General features: G+C 38.3%; 2 protein-coding genes across 3 annotated transcripts; both read right to left on the bottom strand.

Annotated features, from left to right (window-relative positions):
- Positions 1–320: 320 nt before the first annotated feature.
- LOC127775112 (uncharacterized) lies at positions 321–6169 on the bottom strand. 2 transcript variants are annotated; one of them, XM_052301420.1, is made up of 8 exons: positions 6028–6169; positions 5795–5942; positions 4619–4806; positions 4359–4530; positions 3333–3535; positions 2409–2531; positions 2230–2333; positions 321–600 (listed from the first exon to the last, which is right to left on the bottom strand). In XM_052301420.1, exons 1-8 carry the CDS (start codon positions 6101–6103, stop codon positions 466–468), a joined length of 1149 nt encoding a protein of 382 aa, XP_052157380.1. In that variant the 5' UTR covers positions 6104–6169; the 3' UTR covers positions 321–465. The 2 variants fall into 2 exon arrangements, with proteins under 2 accessions (XP_052157380.1, XP_052157381.1); XM_052301421.1 differs by lacking the exons at positions 321–600; positions 2230–2333; positions 2409–2531 and adding an exon at positions 2566–2969.
- Positions 6170–8489: 2320 nt separating this feature from the next.
- LOC127774083 (DNA mismatch repair protein MSH2) lies at positions 8490–17228 on the bottom strand. Its single transcript, XM_052300356.1, has 13 exons — positions 17017–17228; positions 16892–16941; positions 16745–16777; positions 14635–15708; positions 13513–14064; positions 13316–13426; positions 13138–13227; positions 12987–13058; positions 12163–12273; positions 11104–11230; positions 10512–10711; positions 9498–9650; positions 8490–9182 (listed from the first exon to the last, which is right to left on the bottom strand). The coding sequence occupies exons 1-13, from the start codon at positions 17069–17071 to the stop codon at positions 8982–8984; spliced, it is 2829 nt and encodes a 942-aa protein (XP_052156316.1). The 5' UTR covers positions 17072–17228; the 3' UTR covers positions 8490–8981.
- Positions 17229–20474: the final 3246 nt, after the last annotated feature.

Here is a 20474-nt window from a genome sequence, read left to right as displayed (position 1 = left end):
TAAGATTCAACAGACAAAGCAAGCAAATTCAACTGGTCTTTTAGTGTTGGAAAATTTGACTCCTTGGTTCATGAAAATGCTCAATATTTGTGCTTTTGCATGCTCAATCTGGGTTGATGCGTTGTATGAAGGGGAGCTATGGTAAATTGTCTAATTTTGAAGTCACTCAATTATATGTTTCCTTTTTGTGTGAATCATACACCAATCTCATTATATGTTTAATTGGACATATATCGTGTTTTAACTGTTTTATTTGCATTACCAAATATTGCCGTAGCGTTAGCACATGCATGTTACTAGTTTAGATAGTAAGCATAATATGTACAAGCATACCCAGACAATATTAGTATTCACAATGTAAACATGCTTTACATAATAATCCATGGTGTTTTTGCTACTCCTGAGAAGGTGATAACTCTTCTCCCCTTTATACATATATATATACAGACCATATGCAGAAGTTGATTACCATTGCACCAATTTATCTGATACACGAAGCAGAAGGATAACGATGCATAGGAAAATAATGGCCGTTTCAATGACTGCATCGAAGCCCATCAACCCCACTGCTATCTGCTTAAGAGTTTCACGTCCATGCATCTGTACAACATGAGATTTTTTAGTAAGTTCTCACCCAACAATTTCTAAAGGATGTTGTGCAGTGGAATAGACAAAAAAGAGAGCGGTTTTTAACCTTTTCTAGCACAACAGCAAAACAGAGAGGGGAAACGAAAAGGCAGTACACTTGAATATTTATTTTTCAAAAGAAAAGGAGGGTCAAACTTCAAAAGTTACATCTGTTACCCTTCTTCCTGGTTACTCATGCTTCTACTTAATCGGGGAGTAATGGAGTATCACTAGAAAATAGAAAATAACACTAATATAGTGCTATAAGGAAAGTAGCATAGGGTCAGTAAAACAAATTTGGTTGATACAATCAAGAACATCACAAAGTTGGACAACACCATCACAACTGAGGTGGACCACAAAATGCCAACGTTGTTAGCTTTTTTCCCTCCAAAGGCATCGTTTAACATCCAACTCTGAGAAATTTTGAAAAATCTCACTGGAACCATTATCTTCTATTTTATTGACGTTTATTTCTTTGAAAAATTCAATTCAGATTATAAATTATGTGAGTTTAGATTCAAAATTTTATTGCAGATTAGGAAAACAAGATTTTGAAAATGCGCATTCTTATTTTTCATGTACCCCTATATATTCCAAGCATTTTCTTAAAAAAAGTAATTGTCAGAATATGTGGTTAAAAAATGTAAACAAACATTTTTTTTATCCTAAAATGGAGACATGGACCTGTCATCGGTACTGTTTTGGCATTTTGCATAAATTTGACTCGCAAGTCTCAAGCCAAACGTAAGAAAGGACACTAAAGGTATAACATGCTGATTGTGCCCCTTCAAATGGGGTTGGAAATCGGATTTGATTTTCAGAGTAGGTGCGTTTAGCAGCCAGTGGAGTTGGATGAGTCAAAATCCCATCTCCAGTTCCCAACTCACATTACAAATATACACAGTATTTTCCAACCACATCATCAATAGCTTAGAAAAGAACAGGCCTCACCATCATGACAACTCTCCTCTACATGATGCTATGGCAATTCTTCTTGCCAATAATTGTTTTCTCTCTGCTCCTTTCCTCTAATGCTATAGTGGAAGCTGCACTTTCATCAAACCTTATCCTCATTCCAACGCTTGTCAGCTTCAAGATTACTAGTATGCATATTTCTTGGATATTCAAATATATGTTTACATGTTTATAGAATTGTTTCTGACCCTTTTTAATCAAATTTTTTTCTGTTGTCCAATCATTCCATTCAAACTATTCTTACTCTAGACGTTTGTTACCTTTGTTACCATGTTGCTTCTCCATTATAAGTTGGAAATTCAGATTTTGTTATAATTCTAGAGGGAATTTACATGAAACAATTATATTTGAATAGAATTCATGTCAATTCTATTTAACGTAGAAATGGAATTCATTTACTTATATTCTAGGAGTCAAATATGAAATGGTTGAAGGCTGCGCCACACAGATCTTTTTCCCAAGGGAAAATGATCAAAAGAGGAGAACCATCTATGGAGCTAGTAACTTATAACTCTCATAAAAGCAAATCAAATAAATCTTCAACACATCATACAATAAATGTTAAATTTTCATAATGTATGATGCAAGATAATGTGATAAAAGATACAAAGGAAGAAAGCATACCTCTAAAAGATAATTCTTTTTAATAGGGAAGTTTTGCTCAGCATGTTGGATACAGTAACGCAACATATCCAATACAGACAAGTCAGTTTCGTAGTCATCACATCCTGTGTAGAAGTTACAATGTAGAATACTCATTATACTAAATTTTAAAAAACAATAGGAAAGCAAAGATGCATTACCTGATATATCAAAAATTTGCTGCAGAGGAATGCCAAGCAACTCTACTAACTCATTTCGAACATGCATGCGCTGTTGTGCTGTTAGTCTATCTCCATGAGTGACCACAACAGCAGGCTTATCATCTGCAGTATCATGTGTATCATCACTTGATATATGTTTAGTTGCAGATATAATTTCATAAATGAAAAAATTGTCAGCAGAACATGTTGCCAAGGAAAAGGCATTGAATTATACAAAAGATATATATTAATCAAACCAATAAAATGTGTATGACACAGGTAAAAAATAAATATACACAAATTACAGAAGTGATATATCTCTATAAGTGAAAGGTAAAACCTAAAATGTAACGGTACTGAGCCACATCATTAGGAAAGTATGAGCCATTGGATGCAACAATTGATACCGTACTTGCTGTTGGATGATAGATGAGTGATAAGTCCAAATAAAAGAATGGTGAAAGGTCAAGATTATTCCAGAAACTTCCATGAGCAGACTGAGAGAGGGTGAGAGAAATGAGAGCTCAGAGGAGTCACTTTGGGACACTTCGGACACCAATGCTGTAATTTCACATAAACAGTTCAAGTCGTGCTGTACCAAGAAAATTTTCATGTGTTGCAAAAGGGGACTTAACATGGATGGAAATTAAATGTGCAACAGTTGCCCAGATTGGAAAAGGTGTTGAGCAACTGTGTTCATTTATTCAATTCTTTATGCATTTCCAATAGGACTACTGAGTGCTGACATGTATGTTGTTATGCTGGGCTGGTAAACTCATGGTTTCACAAAGCAAATCATTTATAGGAATTGATGTGCCAATAAACCTATTATTATCATAGCTAAACACACCCAACAACTGCATAAAGCTGTAAGAATCTTTTTTTTTTAAAAAAAAGAGCTGCAAGAATCTTAGCAATTCATACCTCCAAATGACAAGAATGGATACATAAATGTTTTGTGGAGCATATCAATGTAGTTTTTGTTGTTGTTCTCAATTGATTCGAGGACAGAAGCACCATTAACAACAAATATCACAAAGTTGACCTTCCTGGTCTTGCAACGCAGAAAACTGTATTGTCTTCCCATTGACTTGATGTTCTGAATCTTAGAGTAATTATCATTATCCCTGTTTTAAGCATCAGTCTGAATTAATCCAGCTAGTGTAATACTGAGTAGTTAACTTTGCATAGTATTTCCTAAGACTAAGACCAGGTCGAAGAAAATAAAGAAAAATAGACTGAACGCCTAGCAATGCACATTTCAAATGATAAGATAAAAGCAACTCTTCAAATAATTCTTCATGTGCTTCTCAAAGTCTCAAATACATCTTGTTAAATACATTCAATCTTGGATTAAGAAAGAAGCACGAGGTGACAATAAAAATGATAAGTCAAAGTTAGAACTGTTTGACTGCAGTAATGCCAGGATGCCACATAAAAATTCAAAAGAAATCTTAACTTGTTATATATACTTTATGTCCTGAATGACAAGATGTTGACAATCTCATATCTGTTGTCAGAAACAAACATATACTTGAATCTTGTTCTTTCAGTGTGGAGAACTCAGAGTCCTAGAGTCAGTCAGTCAGCAGATAATACCTTGATCACTACCAGTACGAGGATAAGTAAACAAAGTCCCATCATAGAACAGCCTCATCTTTTCGCTTATGCTTATGCTTAAGACAAAATTTGAATTTTCAACCTTAAATTTGAAGTTGATTCTGGGGTTTTTTCATTTATTTTTCAGCCTTTACTTTCAAATCGCTAAGAAAATGTATATAAATGTTTTATTCACAAATTATTTTTCGTTTGCAAATATGCCATTATGCCGTTCAGCTTATTCCCTGAATAAGCCAAATGATGGCCCTGGAAATTTCTCCAAACCAAAGTTAAGCAGAGCATTAAAAAAGAGAGGATAATGTATAAAACAAAGCAAGAGCCACCACTTACCACGTGATGATATCTCCATGGCTAAGTCCCTTTGTCATCCATCTTTGCAACATCTTAAAATTGTTTTCATGGTTGCTGGAGAGGCTCCTTGTATCATAAATACATATAGAATTTGAATTCCTAGGAACTCTGTACTCCCGAAGGAAGCTTGTACCGGTTGATTTGGAATTACCTGGACAAGTGGCAAAGGAAACAAAAACAATAAACTGTAGTTGCACAGATCCAAATGAACCAGTCACCCCTGAAATGATAAGACTTACAGGAGACCTGTGCTCGATCTGGTGCATCAGGATCATCATCCTTGTCGAAGACCCGTGTAATTCGGTTCACAAGTGCGCTCTTGCCAGCATCTCTAGGGCCCACCAATAGAAACGTTGTTATATCAGGCAACACATAGTCTCCAGATTTTGTGCCACACACTCCTTCAACCAAGTCCCCAGGTTTATACCTGATTATAGAATGACTAACATTAAAAAAAAAACTCGTTGACAAAAAGATCAGATCTTGACTTATGGTTTATGGCCGAACTTCTTGCTAGTTACTGATTCATCACAGTGTAGTCAGCAATCAGCATATAAGTTTGCTTTACTAATAAATTATTGTCTGGTTGGATGGAGAAAAATTAGCCTTCTCCCAGTTTTTGTGTGTGTGTGTGTGTGTGTGTGTGTGTGGTGAGGAGAGACATGCACAACTTGCTCATTTCACAGATCTCCACCTTTTTACTAAAACACTTTCAAATTCTAAGATGGAGGCAAACACTGAAGATAGAGTGAAACTTAAATATTTATCCACAGCAATTCAGAGGCAATCCATGCCATCAGACCAGGTTCTTTGGCTAAGACAATAAACCCACGGAAAGATATCCATAGCAGATTATCCGAAAGCTAAGAGGAAAGAATATGTACTAAAAATAATCTTACAAACATCCTCCTAAGTCCTAACAAAGGTCCCAACCGTTTGATTTAATTAAATGAAAGTTATAAATCATCAAGATTCAATTGCAGCGTGACACATCAGTGTTGTACAACGTTTGTAAGAAAAAAATTGTACACATATCATTCCCATTTCCGTGGCCTGTTGGGAAATTCAGAGTCTATAAAAGACCCACAATTTCAAACCCAAGGACTATGATGAAATAGTGATTCCCCTTACACTGATGGTAAAATTTACTATCATAAGCACCATACTCCGAAGCTGTTGATCAAAGCGATCCTTTCTCCAGTAGAATGTATTTGGTACAAATTATAGTTTCAGGATTGATACAATGGTTGCTTCCTTAACCAGAAGCTCCAAACTGTATATCCCATACAAATGCACAATAACCAGCCAATCAGAGAAAATTCAACGAAGTATAGCAGTCTAGTAGATTCTTGTATTGGCCTGGACAACCAAAACAGACAAGGGAGGGGGAAAAAAAACAAGAACCATGACGTCACCTCCTGATGAGTTCTTTCGCCTCCCGCAGAGACCGATCCTGGAGTCGGCCGCCATGGAGGAAGGCCTCCACCTCGGGGTCATCGCAGACGCAGCACCCGTCGGACTCGCCATCGATTGCCGGGGATACGGCAGCGTATTCGGCAAACTCTGCAACCGGAGGTGGTCAAGAATCAAGAAGTGATCGCAAGAGCCCGGAATTGGGACCAAAATCAGGTAATAGCGGAGCGATTACCATGGGGAAGGGGCTCCGATGACGACGACGGGGAGGAGGGGGCGCTGGAGGGGCTGAGATCGCCGCCGCCGCCCATGGATTTTTGCGGAATCGCCGGGTTGGCTTCGACGGCCAGTTCGGGGCTTCGGGGTGGTGAAGACTGAAGAACCCACCGCACAAATGCTTTTAGTTAGGGTGCTTTTGCATATAGGACCTTGTGTTTCCTGGGAAGTTGATTTCCATTTTCTGTTTTACAGCATATTTTTATTATTACAATATAGGAGTATTCTTAATAAAGAAACACTGTCACAACGTTAATGTCGACTTGTAGAGTTAGCAAACATACTTCCAACTTCCCTTTTTATATGACGTTGAACTAACCAACATCAAACAAATAAAATCGGAGGGAGTTTTTTTTTTCTATTTAACAGTGAACTACGTTTTCTTTTACGAGCATAGCCTAACAAAAAATACAGCCGCTATTCTTAGTTTTCTTTGCTTTTAGTTTCCTAAATTAGCCTAGATGCATTTGTCTGGTTATCCAGAATAAATTGCATGACGGGTACAAGAAATTTGCTTGTTGGTGCATTTGAGTAAAATGACTTAAATTTTGAGTGAATCAATGCACAATTTACATCCTTCATTTCAAAATATAAGAATTGCTAGGAGTTTAAGAAACTATAATGTCTCATTAAATGAGATATGGTTGGGCGCCACATGTGAAGAAAATTGAAATTGCGGTGGTTGATGAGACGAGTAATCTAAAATATTTTGGTACACACTTTAATATTTCACATACTAAAATGCTTATATTTTAAAATAGAGGGAGCAGTATTTGACTAAGACTTCCAATTAAGGTCCATTTGATTTGTATATTTATAGGAAAAATATAGGAAGTTTGTAGGATTTATCTTATAGGAAATTTTCCTTTGAATGTTTAGGATTCCAACAATCCTATATATTCCTATGAAATAACTCAAAATAAGAAGATATTATATGAAAGTGAGCATGAGGGCCAACCTTATAGAAACTTTTGTTTGAGCCTTTATCTTCTCTTCTCTATTTCCAGTGTTTTTCCTACAGTCCCAAACAATCATTTATGTAGTTTTATATATATTATAATCCTATGCTAGCCTAATCTTTTCGCTTATGTTTATATTTATAAGCTAAAATTTAAATTTTTAACATTAAATTTGGAGTTGATTTTAAGATGTTCTTTTCATTATAGTTTCTTTGCTTTTAGATTGTTAAGAAAGAACACATATATAAAAGTTTTATTCATAAATTTTTTTTATTTGCAAATATGCCATTTCACTTTTTCCTCCGATATGCCAATGATGGGGCTATTCCGTATGTTGATCGTACTAGCACATCAGTGGACGTTCTTAGTGATACTAGTCGTTTTTTTGGGCATTTGCAAATTTGTCACCGGTTTTTTCAATTTTGCAAGGATGCCATTCAAATGACAGTTCTAGTGGTATTTTTGCAATTTTCTAGTGATAGACTTGCAACAACGATTCAAAATAGTGGTAAATTTGCAATTAGAAATATAGAAGTTGCTCTAGAATATCAGATAAATATATTTTTCAAGTTTGTAATAATTAAAACTCAATTAATCATACGTTAATACCTCCTCGTTTTGAGTAAAAACACTTAATCTTTATCTTCATCATCATCTACATGAGTTTCAAACACTACCTTGTAATTTTACAAAGGAAAATCAAATATCTTTAAAAAGGTTTTGGGTTAACCGTACAGCCTGCGTTACTTACCAAATAATATGATCTAGGCAATACCTAAGAGGATGTTTGACATGAGATATTATTATTCAAAATTATTGTACTTAGGTAGGGCGAGGTTAATGTTTATGGCGCACCATAGAAAATAGAAGTTAGACCTGTTGAAAGGAGAAACATTCTATAGCAATCATACGAGAAAATAAGATGGGTCTAACTGGGTCCTATAGAAAAAAACAAAATGACGAAGGTTCCACAAGTCAGGCCAACGGCTAGGAAGAAACGGTTCAAGAAAAAAACAAAATGACGAAGGTTCCACAAGTCAGGCCAACGGCTAGGAAGAAACGGTTCAAGAAAAAAACAAAATGACGAAGGTTCCACAAGTCAGGCCAACGGCTAGGAAGAAACGGTTCACTGAAATGTGTATTTTGTTTGTGTGAACCGTAAATCATAAAAAGTTATATTTTATTGTCTTATTACCACATTCATTTTTGTTAGATGGTGCTTGTGGCGTGTTTACATGGCAATGGCAAAGGTTTGTTGCGCCGTTAAATTCAAGGGAAAGTAAAATACAATAGAAAATCATAGGAAAGTTCCATAGCGCTTGTGTGACTACTCTGCCAACTTGGCCTGCTGATGTGATCCAATTAACCCTTCATATTATAAGACTTCTTAGCATTGCCCATATTCATAGAGAGATGTATGTTACTAGATTCATTAACATCTCTATGAATGTGGACAATGCTAGGAAGCCTTATAATATGAAGCGGCGGAGGGTGTAATACATTAGGGAAAAAAAACAACCGTTCAATAGGCACCAGAAGCTTGGAGCTTTCCCAATAGAACGAAGTACCAACGGTTGGATTGAGCACCCCATATTCCCTCGAGAATGGTCTTGGATGCTTTTGGGCTAGTCTTGCCAACTTTTTTTTCCTTGTATCCTGTGAAGGATCAAGTGAATCATTGGTGCAAGACAAGCTCATCAATTGCTTTACCTCAAGATAATACGTACAGATACAGTGGCTATGTTTACTCGCAGTGTGCTAGCTGAAGCACTTGGCAGTTGGCAGATCATTTTCCATAGCATAGATCTGATGCTAAGCCTAGATAATTTACATATATGGTAATCTGCTGATGGATATGGACAAAAAGAGGATCAGATGATCCTTGCATCAGCCTTACTTTCAGTGATTCTAACTTGCAAAACAAAATCTCCATTCAAGCAGTGAATGATTTCCTTCAAAGGAATTGCTGAAGCCAAGGATTATCAGCTGCATCTTTCTCGAAGTCGGATTTCAGTTTGGTGACGGTTTCTGCGGCCTTGGTGCCATCCATCTCGTCTAGAGGCAATGAGGCCAATTCCTCCAACAAAAGGCGAGCGCGAGCAGCTCCTCTAGTCACATCGTCTGGGCTAAATACCCTCTTGCGTTTTGATCCAACCTGCAAGGGACAATGCTCATTCAGAAAGGGGTTTTAGGTTTTAATGCAGTAGGCTAGGACACCTCATTCTGCCATTCTACCATAGAAGTTCATATGAATTATATACCCTATGGACAAGAATTTTTACAGAAATTCTTCAGACAATCCATCAAAACTCTTATAAATATCTAATCCACAAAGGTTACACTAAGAACTATCACCAAAGGCAAAGAAAAGAATATGAAATTTATTTCTCTAAGGTGGCCACAGGAGTACGGTAAGTAATTATAATTGATATAAGCTAAGCCATGTATTTCAACTTCTAGTTGGAGATACCTCATCTTTTGAATCATCGGAAAAATTGGGCGCAGTTGAAAAATCTTCTAATTCTTCTGCTTTGCTTTTTGCAAGAGCAACAACAGCTTCTGGAAAATTAGCGAATTCTGCAACGTGGATACCAAAGCTTTGGTCACATGCACCGGGTTCAACCTACAGAAAGAGCAGGAATATTTAGGAAGTAGAACATCTGCAAAGGAATTTAGCACATTGCTGATGTTGAGCCATTCATGTTTGTTTTGGCTAGGTACATCCCAAAATTAAGTAAAGAAAAGGTCCCTTGTAACTATATATGGTTGTCAATGACAGGAAATAAATCATCTGCAAGCAGCATACAAAACCAAGAACATGCAGCATATAATAACATGGCCTCTTGTTGTGGCAAATTTTGTTTCTGGAGACAACAACTTTGGGTGACATCAAAAGGACCTTAGAGCATGAACAAAATTCCTGAAAATGCTGGTAGGTTGAGCACTTGAGCTGTTACTTATTATCGTACATGATGTCAGTAAGCATATTTGATTGAAAAATATCCACAAAACCCATTATATTTCATCGACAAGCAAAACACATTATAGGCCCCTCCGAGCTAATTGGCAATTATGATAATGAAGATTGTAAGAGAAAGAACAGAAAAATATGAACAGCTTCTAGCAAGATTAGATATCATAGTTGGCTACATTTTGGCTTCAACAGAGTAGACATTAAGTAGCAAAACAGTAGTACAATTTTCAGTAATACAATACTATTAAGTATAATTCTATAATTTTTCACTTTATTGATTAGTTTGTGAGACAAATCTGAAAACCCTCATTAAAATATAGGACACAGATGTTGAAGAAATTAGTTGGATCAAGCAGCATAAAATCTGAAAATCTTTAGCAGACAATCATGCATTCATGCTCCAGTAATTATTGAGAAACCTGGGACAAGATTTCCAAAGAAAAAACTAAAAACACATTAAGGACGAATAGGATTTCAAAAATGTAGTTCTGAATTCGTATCACCAGATACCTTATAAAGCATAGTTAACTTCCGACTTGATGGGTCTATATGTGCACCCACATGGTAATTTGCAATTCCCAAATTTGGAACGTGTTGGTGCTCATCACCACTTTTGTGTCCTAATGCAGTTAATTCATGAAAATGCGTGGCAAACAACGTAGGTGCTCTAGTCACTTCCACAAGATGCTCACAGATAGCCCATGCAAGACCTGATAAAAAGAATATTAATCCAAAATATGGTTGACAACTTGTAGCAACTTAAATTATGAGTATACTGCAGCAGTAGTAAATAGAAAACAACTACTAGCATGATAAAAGCATATTAAATAAGGTTCGTCATATAGTGTACGAGGAGAGCACAGACTAAAGAAGTATGAATATGAACATCCTTTTAAAAAAGGTTATAACACACTGAATAATCCAAAGTCATGCTGTAGTTAGTAGTAACACTGAATATCAAGACAGAAGGGATAACATTTTTGGTCTAACACATGCATCTGACAGATAGTGGGGTGTCTAGATGACTCCAGAAGAAACAAAACTCAAAACATAGTAAAACAAAGGCAAAAGGTGGAACCAAGTAAAGGTGCATGGGACCAACCAAATCCATCATATGTGGAAGTTCCACGCCCCAACTCATCAATAATAATAAGAGACTTGTCCGATGCACCTTTCAAGATGGATGCTGTTTCAAGCATTTCTTGCATAAAGGTTGAAACACCACGTAGCTGTAGACAAAAATGTAAAGTTAAAATTTGCAAATTCAAATTTTGCACAACTATATAATCCACGATTGTTCAAAAGTAACAAGTGCCCATCTTCCTTTAAGAACTAGCCCAACCCTTAAATTAAAATGGAAAACATGAAGTTAAGATTATAGTCATTCCAACACCGTCCCTTGGTCTTTCTCCTGTTCTTCTACTCATGTCCCTCTGCCACTCCAGTGGCTAGTACGTCTCTCCCTATCCTGACCGTTTCTTCTCTGATAATATGATCATTGGTTGGGAATTGAGAAGACCCTGGACGTGAAGATGTCATTATCCTTGGATCATTATGGGCTGAACATTCCAAAAGAAGGCCAGGTAGTGTCGACTTGATTGAGATGAGTGGATAGAGGACTATAGATGAGGCAAACAACCTTGGGAGAGAGATTGTAGATTGATTGTTCTCATTCTTGCCTAATATAGCAATGGCTTTCGTATAAAACTATAAACATGACAGAAGGCAAGCGTTATTACTTTAAATGGAAGATGAAGCAGACTAACCTTATTGCAGGATAAATAGGTATGTACTTTATATATAAAGAGTTAGTTGAAGGGATTCTATTGTAAAGGTGTGATACATCTAGTTCATGTTCTCCATTTCAGTTTATGTGCCTCTTTGATTTGCTACTTCTATACCACCATCTAAAGAAGAGTAGCATAGCATGCCCGCACTGCGCTGCAGAAAGTGTTGAATAAATACGACATACTTTCAAACTTATAAACATATGTATCCTCATATCTAAAAACTGAAAATATATATTTCACATTAGATATACTATACACATGCAAATGATACAATCCTTAAAGAAGAGAAATGGTGAGGCTCAATACCCTTCAAATGAAAGAATTGCGAAATATAAGTTTGAACATAATTATTAATCATTAAGCCAGCTTACCTGGCAATCACCAGCACCAACACGAGCAAAAATACAATCTCTCACACTAATGCTCGCCCGATCACATGGAACGAACGATCCAACTTGTGCCATCAGGACATTCACACCAACCTGAATATCAAGTAAAAAAGAAAAATCATAATCTGTTAAAATCATGAACTATAATTTGCGTGTTGTAGCAGAAGGTAATATGGAGATGGTAAATAATATGAAAACATGATCCCCATTCTCTATCAACATTCAATGTCTATTCACAACGATGAAAACAATGGACGGTTTATTTCAGAAAAGGTTTAGATATAACCATAAAAGATGAAATAGTTCCAGCTCCTGACCACCTATTTGAGAAGAAAGCATTCAATAATTTCTGTTCCAGTGAACCATATTTTGTACAAACAAATACAGTTCAGTGAGCAAACACCAGAAATTCTGATTAAAGTTTATTTGCAAACGTAACAGTCTCAGTTGGTCAGCTATTCCATTTAAACAGACTTGTAAGCAATTAAAGAAAATTGTGAAGGTCGAAGTTATTTTTACATGCATTATCAGAAACAATATCGTGTACTGATTATACCAGCATGAAATGCAACCATGATTACCAGCCATTACAGATTTACAGACAATGCACCAGTATTATCCTGCTACCATTAGCACTGAAAAAATAATAGACCACAACCCTAAATAATAATAGCAATAAAATAAGAAGAATGACGTGGAACACCATCATTCCAATACATAACAGAATTAAATTCAAAACTTTTGTGCAACATGTAAAGCAAATGCTTTCGATTGCCATTGATTTTAAATGAGACCACAAATCTTACCTGTCGTATAAAAGTGGACTTTCCACCCATGTTTGGCCCAGTGATGATCTGAAACCAACTTTTTTCTCTCACCTGTTTAGGACCATTTCAACCATTACAACATCAATGACTAAGTTCTGCAACAACCAATATAATCTCATGAAATACTTACCAAAGTGCAATCATTTGGTATAAAGTTAACACCATCTTGGGCCTCCAGACAAGGATGTCTGCTACCTTCTAAAATGATATCTCCTTCCTCCTATATCAAGTTATTAGTACATATTAGATTTGCATTGCCAAATTGAAATTCCATAGCTCACCTTTTTAAACAGTGTTAACTTTCTTACCGATGCTGTGATTTCTGGTCTTACATAAGGAATTGGGGAACTTGTTGCTAAATCAGCAAAACTTTGTAAAACATCCAACTCAGATAGTATCGCAGCAAAGTTTTCAAATACCTGTGACAAGAATTTAAGATTTATCACTGTCATGAAAGGAAAAACAACAGAACCACAAAATCACATAGCTTTTTATATAAATGTACCTCTGAGAAGGAGGCTGAAACTCTTACTACATCATCAACAACCTTTTTCTGACAACTTGTGTACTCACCAAGCAGTGCCTGGTATTGGTCGCCTAACTTTTTAAGCTTGGAGCTTGTGAACTTCACACCATCCTTACGAGTTTCTATGATTATGTAATTGCTAGTGAGTTTCTTCCTAACCTTCTGTTCATCTTTCTTTGAGATTCTGAACACATGGCCAAGCTGCCCTTTTTCTAGCTTCAATTGCTTATCAATAGTAAGATCCAGATCAGCAGCTGTATGCTTGTGCAAATTGTTGATGTGATTTTCAACTTCAGAAAGCTCATCCTTCAGCACAGCCAAATCAGAAGAATATCGGGGAGATATCCTATACTCACCATTCTCAAGTTGATCAAGGTCAATAGCTGTCTCAACAAGAGAAGCAAACCTACCAAACCTATCCTCTGTCAGCCACTCATCTAAAGAATTAAGAAACTTTGTCCTTATCAGCGCAGAAAAACTGCCATCATATTGTTGAAGAACATTCTTGATGTATGAGACTCTAATGCAGGACTGCAAAATCATAGGTTAACAAAGTGAAATTTTGTTTAAGCGAAATGGATTTATGCAAACAACACCCATCTAGACAAGAAGTACTAGGACATCTTTCAACAACAAATGATCGAACAGGTGTGTGTTTACTAGAAGCACACAACAATAGAAGGTGAAAATTTGTTTGAGCAAATGGATTCAAAATGATGGCATATAATGTACATTGAGAAAATGTAGACAGTAAGTACTAAAACAGCTTTCAATAAGAAATGTGCTAAACTGCAAATAGGTTTTTTGTTTTACATGGCATGGCATTTGATGGTGTGAAGCACATGAACATACCCTATTTGGACGTTTCATCCTGATTATGGCATTTGATGCTAGTATGTTTATTAGGAGTTCATGGAAATATTTATTAGTAACACGTGCACAGAAAAGTCCAATGTCTTCTTTTAAATTTGTTATATGAACCTTATAAATTTATACTATCTGCTAAGAAACAAATATGACTATTCATCTTCATACACTTTCAAGGCAAACAATCATGTTAGGAAACCTCACTAAAAAAATAAGAGTAGGAAGAAGCAAAACCTGGTAGAGCTTGACAACAGGCTGCAGATTGGCTGTTCTCTTCCGCAGAGCATGTGTCAGACGGTCAATGTCCGACATTCTTTTGAGTTGGTACCTAAGTCCCTGACGAAGCTCTGGATCTTCTACGAAAGCCTGAACCATATCTAATCTGTTATTGATTTCATTTACATCTAGCAGAGGTTGTTTCAGCCATCTGTTAAGCAGTCTCTTTCCCATACCTACTGTACAGGTTCTGTTCATCAAACCAAACAAACTGAAGTTCTTGTTTACATCAGTTTTAGCTTCGGCAATATTCAATGCTCGCACAGCAGCAGAATCAAGACGCATGTAGCGGTCCAAACTGTATTTCTCAATTGTGTAATTTCCATAGTTTGTATCATCTGCTAGCAACTCAGCATATGAAACTAGAGCTCCAAGGGCACCCAGTGCATAGTCAAACTGAGATACAAGATCACGAACTGGCTCAACAGGACCTCTGATTATTCTACCAAGATCCTGCACAAGATCTCTGGATTTAAATTCAACCTTCTTTCTTTCAGTTAATAGAACATTGCAGTTAGTGATAGCATCCTGAAGAGGCTTCAAATCTATAGATTTCTCACAATCTGCTGGGAGAAGACACTCCTTGCAACCTAATGCAACAAGGGCTGACTCTACATTTGTGAATCGACTATCTTCGGGAAACTCAGACAACCCAAGCTTCCTGTTTGTCAAATCAACAAAACTAAGACCTACATATAGTTGTCCTTCCTGGAACACAGGAAACAATGCAACAGTTACCGGAGAATCTTGCATGTCATTGTTTGCAAACAGAATATCTTCAAAACTGCCAATATTTCCAGGTGTTCCAGATTTTGTTAACCTCCAACTAGACCCACTTCCCTCATAGAGTTCCAATGTACGGTCTGTCCTCTCTAACAAAAGGTTGCGAGCGATGGTCTCAAACATAGTCTTGCTCACACTGACACTTGAGAGTCCATCAGAGTTGCTACCTAATTGGCGTAAGGCAGACATTGTGTGATAGTATATTTTTGCAATGAATGTGGCATTCTCTCCATGAGCAGTGTAATAATCCTGGTCAAATATTTCAGCATTAGTTTACTGGTCACACTTTTAAGAGCGAAGGCAGTTTTACATAGGATGATAGGAATAAATACTATTGATCAAAAAGAAAAAAAAACTGATCTTTTTTGTTTGAGATGAAGAAACTGATATCAAGCTCAGCAAGAAACTTTGACCATGATTTTTGAACAGTGGATAATACTGAGAACTCCACAACAATTATGAAAGCATGTTGTGAAATAGATCTTACAATGCAATTTTCAACCTACAAGGCATAATAATATAGAAATTGAGTTTGAACAGGTGAGTCAGAGCTGTCAGTATTTGAAAAACAAAGAGAGTATATCTCAACAGTTGTGATTCATTATGAACACAGACTTCATCTGAAAATACAAGGCATTTACTGGAATGAAATGTCGGAATGTCTTTGTGCATGTAATTTATGAAGACCAACACAGACATGTCCATGAACTCAGTAAATGGTGACACAGGTAGAGGTGTGAGAATGACTTTCGAAGTCTATTTTTTTAGAATACTGTACATTCCACTAATTTGTTAGATAAACATTTGTGAACATTCGGCCATTTTATCAATAAACTGAGAAGATACTAGACGTGACAAATATATTCAAATAATATATAGCCCGAATTTATCAACAAAGCTTATGTCTTATACATTGGCTAATGGTGGCCTACTTTTCCAGTGCATGTAAAGTCTACATGAAACTGAAGCGTAGCATATCATTGGAACTATGATGGAGCTCTGAAACTTTTGTCAAGATAAATCTTAAGTTTCCTTCAAATGACAACTTGAGTTATCCGGAAGGGTAAACTGACACTGACAACTTGGATTGAAAAAAGAAAAAAAAACTGTCACTGAAAGCCTGAATAGAGACAAACAATCTACAGTCGTATTAGGGGAAGACAGATATGCACTACTTCTCATAATATTACAATTAATGGAACTAATTCCCCATTAGGTTTGCACAGTGGCTCATCAAGAAAACAAAAGCATCTACATGTATCAGAAGTCAATGTTAACTGCTTACCCGCCGATCGAAGAGACGAATAGCCCTCGAATCCTATACATCCAAAAAAAGAATGAACAGGTTAGGAAAAGAAGCCCCGAAAATTTGTCCAAATAAGGGAAGAAAACAAAAAGGAAAGAGGGAGAAACCAAGGGGAAACGGACGCACCTGCGGCAGCTTCTTGAAGAAAGAGATGAAGCCCTGCGCTTGCCTCGCATCTATTGAACCAAACAACACCAAGTGAGCGAACCAAAGAAAGAAGGAAACGGATCCAAGAACTGAAGCGCACGGACCTAGCTTGAGCTCGGGGAGCTTGCCGCCCTCCGGCAAGAAATCGTCGCCCTCCATCCCGCCGCAGATCGCCGGGCTGGATCGGGCGAGGTGGTGGCGATGGGGGACGCAGGCGATGTGTTCGACGAAATGCGTAGGTACGCGCGGGCGGGGTGGGGCGGGAAAAGGGTTAGTGTTTTAGGGGGCAGTGGAGAGGATGGCGCGCGCCCAGGTGGGTATTTCGCGGCAAAAAGGAGAAGATTGGGGGGGTTTTGGAGGGTGAGCGACTGATGGGGTGGTGATGGGGTGCGTGCGGTGCGGGAGCCGAGGCGGTCGACAGATTGGCCGGCAGCCCGGCAGCAGTGAGCCTGTGTTCCACGGTCCGGTCCTTTTGGGGCGATGGGCTCATGGCCGATCAACTGCGCAACGCTCCGGTGCAGCCCCGCACGATCAGTTTTTTCTTCTAGTACTCTCTCTATATCTGAACTAATTAAAATATTTGTAATTTTCCTTTCCTCATAATCTGTTTTTGACCGTCCGCGTAATTTTTTCCACGCGATTTTCTGATCGTACTAATATGTTTTCATCTCATTCATTGCGGTAAGGAGCGAATCAGAAAATTGATTCATTGGTGTCATAACGTATTTACTGGTGTCATAGTATGCTAATTATGCTTATATCTGTTGGAAATATGGTCATAAATCGGCATATTTTAATCCAAAATATTAAGACAATCAACCTGGCTTGCACAATGTGAAGTGATCTAGTGATAAAACTAAACATAACCAGGAGTATGCTTAAGGTAAAATAAGCATCAACATTGAGACAACGCAATAAAATTGCGACTGATAGTTTTAACAAAATGAAAGGCAACAGGAGGATGTTATATACTGTGAAGGTCCCTCCGCTGGATTGTGAGGCAGTATTGCATTCGTTGGTGTTGTTGATCGGTGCGCCACCTCCTATTCCTGGCACACCACCTCCTGCCGCACCGGATACGCCACCACCAGTAGACATGATGTAGAACAAACCGAACGACGATGGAGACGAAGAAGCGAGCGGAGCAGTCGTGCGGAAGCACTCCCCAAAAATCTAATCACCCGCCTAGCCGTGCAGATCTCTGGTGAAGGTGTGGTTTCAGAGGCCCTGCTTGTCCCAATCACTTGTGCGCGCAAGCGATCAAAACCGGGGAAGAATAGAACAGAGGCAGCACAGGCACACATACGAGAAACCAGCAATGGAAAGAATTCGTAGAATATCTGATCGTCGGTCTCTGTCTCGTCCTAATAGCACAGCCTTGCACGCACAAAACCGGGGAAGAACAGAACAGAGGCAGCACAGGCACACATACGAGAAACCAGCAATGGAAAAAATTCGTAGAATATCTGATCGTCGGTCTCTGTCTCGTCCTAATAGCGCAGCCCGTTACAGAGGTAATCTCGCGAAGTTGAATTCTGAACCATTGCAAAAGGATCGAGAGAGAGAGAGCCGAGCCGAAGATGCTGCGCGTGCGCACACGCCTCGCCCACGGCCTCGGCCCGGCCCGACGCGCGCGCGTGTGGCTTTCCGACCCCCACTCAACAGGTCAACAGGGAGCCTCCAATAACTCCCTCTTTAAGTTGAGGTACTCCACTTTTAATCCCCAAGGTGGCATTATTATCTTTAACATTTATTATGGGCCCATGAGATTTTAATAGAAATAAATCAGGTCTAACCTATTATTCTAACAATCCCCACCAAATTTCACGGTTCATAAGAAATGTTCTCAAAGTTGAACCTGTTTGATATACCAGTGTTTCGGTGGAGACTGTTAAGTTGAACTTCCACCTAGGAAAAGAGCTACACCAGAGCACAACTGAACAATAGACTATGCCTTGAATTGTCAGTCTTGTGTGATCAGGTTTCATTCAAACCCTTGACTGGTACTGGGCTGCCGTTTGCATCCCCTCTGTTTGGAGCATATAAGTCAAACTCCAGGCCCTTTCATGAGTATCTAGAGATCACCCAAATCTCATAGACTGTGACTAGCAATCGAGCTCATATAGGTGTGTTCCTTCTGAGATGTTCTGTAGGTCAACATCTCTACTTAAGAAAAGCCACTCGGATCACATTAAGCCATAAGCCATCCTACCATGCATAATAGAAGAGAAGTACAACATGGAAATGAGCCCTTTAAGGGTCTCTTCTGTCAGCCACACAATAGTTTGTTTCGCCATCCAAATTCACGGGATCTCCGATCACAATGGACAGGTTTCCACTATTGTGCAACCTTAGGTGGGTATCAAGCCTATTTCCCTCAATGCACTGTCTATCACATTACGTGGTAGCCCCTTAGTAAACTGATCTGCCAGCTTTTTAGCTGTCTGGACATAGTCCAATGCTATCACTCCGGAGTTTTTCTGCTTTCTGACAGATTTCAGTCTTCTCTTTACATGCCTAGATGACTTCATGTTGTCCTTCGAACTGTTCACTTTAATAATCACTGTTTGATTATCACAGTTCATCAGGATAGCTGGCACTGTTTTTTCAACCACCGGCAAATCCACCAGGAGTTCACGAAGCCACTCGGCCTCAACTGTCGCAGTATCCAGTGCTGTGAGTTCTGCTTCCATTGTTGATCTCGTTAAGATGGTCTGCTTGCAAGACTTCTAGGAAACAGCGCCACCTCCAAGTGTGAACACATATCCACTTGTGGCTTTTATCTCATCAGCATCAGATATCCAGTTTGAGTTACTATACCCTTCCAGTACTTTTGGGTACCCGGTATAGTGAATTCCATAGCTCATAGTGCCCTTTAGATAGCGCATTACTCTTTCCAGAGCTTGCCAATGATCATCTCTCGGATTTGAAACAAACTGGCTCAGCTTGCTCACAGCAAATGAGATGTCAGGCCTCGTTGCACTAGCCAAGTACATCAATGAACCAATGATTTGGGAGTATCTCAATTGATCCCTTGCTATTCTTCGGCTTTCCTTAATAGCACACTGGGGTCATAATGAGTAGGAGCTGGCTTGCAGTCACTATAGCCAAAGCGACTCAAAACCTTGTCCACATAATGGGATTGCACAAGTGTAATCCCACCCTCATCTCCTCTTAGTAGCTTAATGTTAAGAATAACATCAGCCACTCCCAAATCCTTCATTTCAAATCTTTTGGACAGAAAGTCCTTGACCTCCTCAATCACATTGAGGCTGGTCCCAAAGATCAATATGTCATCGACATATAAACACAAGATCACTCATTCTCCCCCACCATAGCGATAATACACACATTTGTCAGCTTCGTTCACAACAAAGCTAGCAGATGTAAGTGTGGTGTCAAACTTCTCATGCCATTGCTTAGGTGCTTGCTTAAGGCCATACAAGGATTTCAACAGTTTACACACCATTCCCTCCTGACCTTCTAGTGCATACCCGTCTGGTTGATCCATATAGATCTCCTCCTCCAGCTCTCCGTTTAGGAATGCTGTCTTAACGTCCAT

The sequence above is a fragment of the Oryza glaberrima genome, chromosome 5 (assembly GCF_000147395.1).
Source record: "Oryza glaberrima chromosome 5, OglaRS2, whole genome shotgun sequence".
Taxonomy (NCBI): domain Eukaryota; kingdom Viridiplantae; phylum Streptophyta; class Magnoliopsida; order Poales; family Poaceae; genus Oryza; species Oryza glaberrima.
This window is presented reverse-complemented; position numbering and strand designations above follow the sequence as displayed.

Coding starts and splice junctions, on each gene's coding strand:
- LOC127774083 (XM_052300356.1), bottom strand. CDS start 17,071: ATGGAGGGCGACGATTTCTTGCCGGAGGGCGGCAAGCTCCCCGAGCTC. Junction 12,274..12,986: donor AGTCCACTTTTATACGACAG/GTAAGATTTGTG, acceptor CTTGATATTCAG/GTTGGTGTGAATGTCCTGAT. Junction 10,712..11,103: donor TTCCACATATGATGGATTTG/GTTGGTCCCATG, acceptor TCTTTTTATCAG/GTCTTGCATGGGCTATCTGT.
- LOC127775112 (XM_052301420.1), bottom strand. CDS start 6,103: ATGGGCGGCGGCGGCGATCTCAGCCCCTCCAGCGCCCCCTCCTCCCCG. Junction 5,943..6,027: donor ATCGGAGCCCCTTCCCCATG/GTAATCGCTCCG, acceptor CTCCGGTTGCAG/AGTTTGCCGAATACGCTGCC. Junction 601..2,229: donor AAAAGAATTATCTTTTAGAG/GTATGCTTTCTT, acceptor CATGTTGTACAG/ATGCATGGACGTGAAACTCT.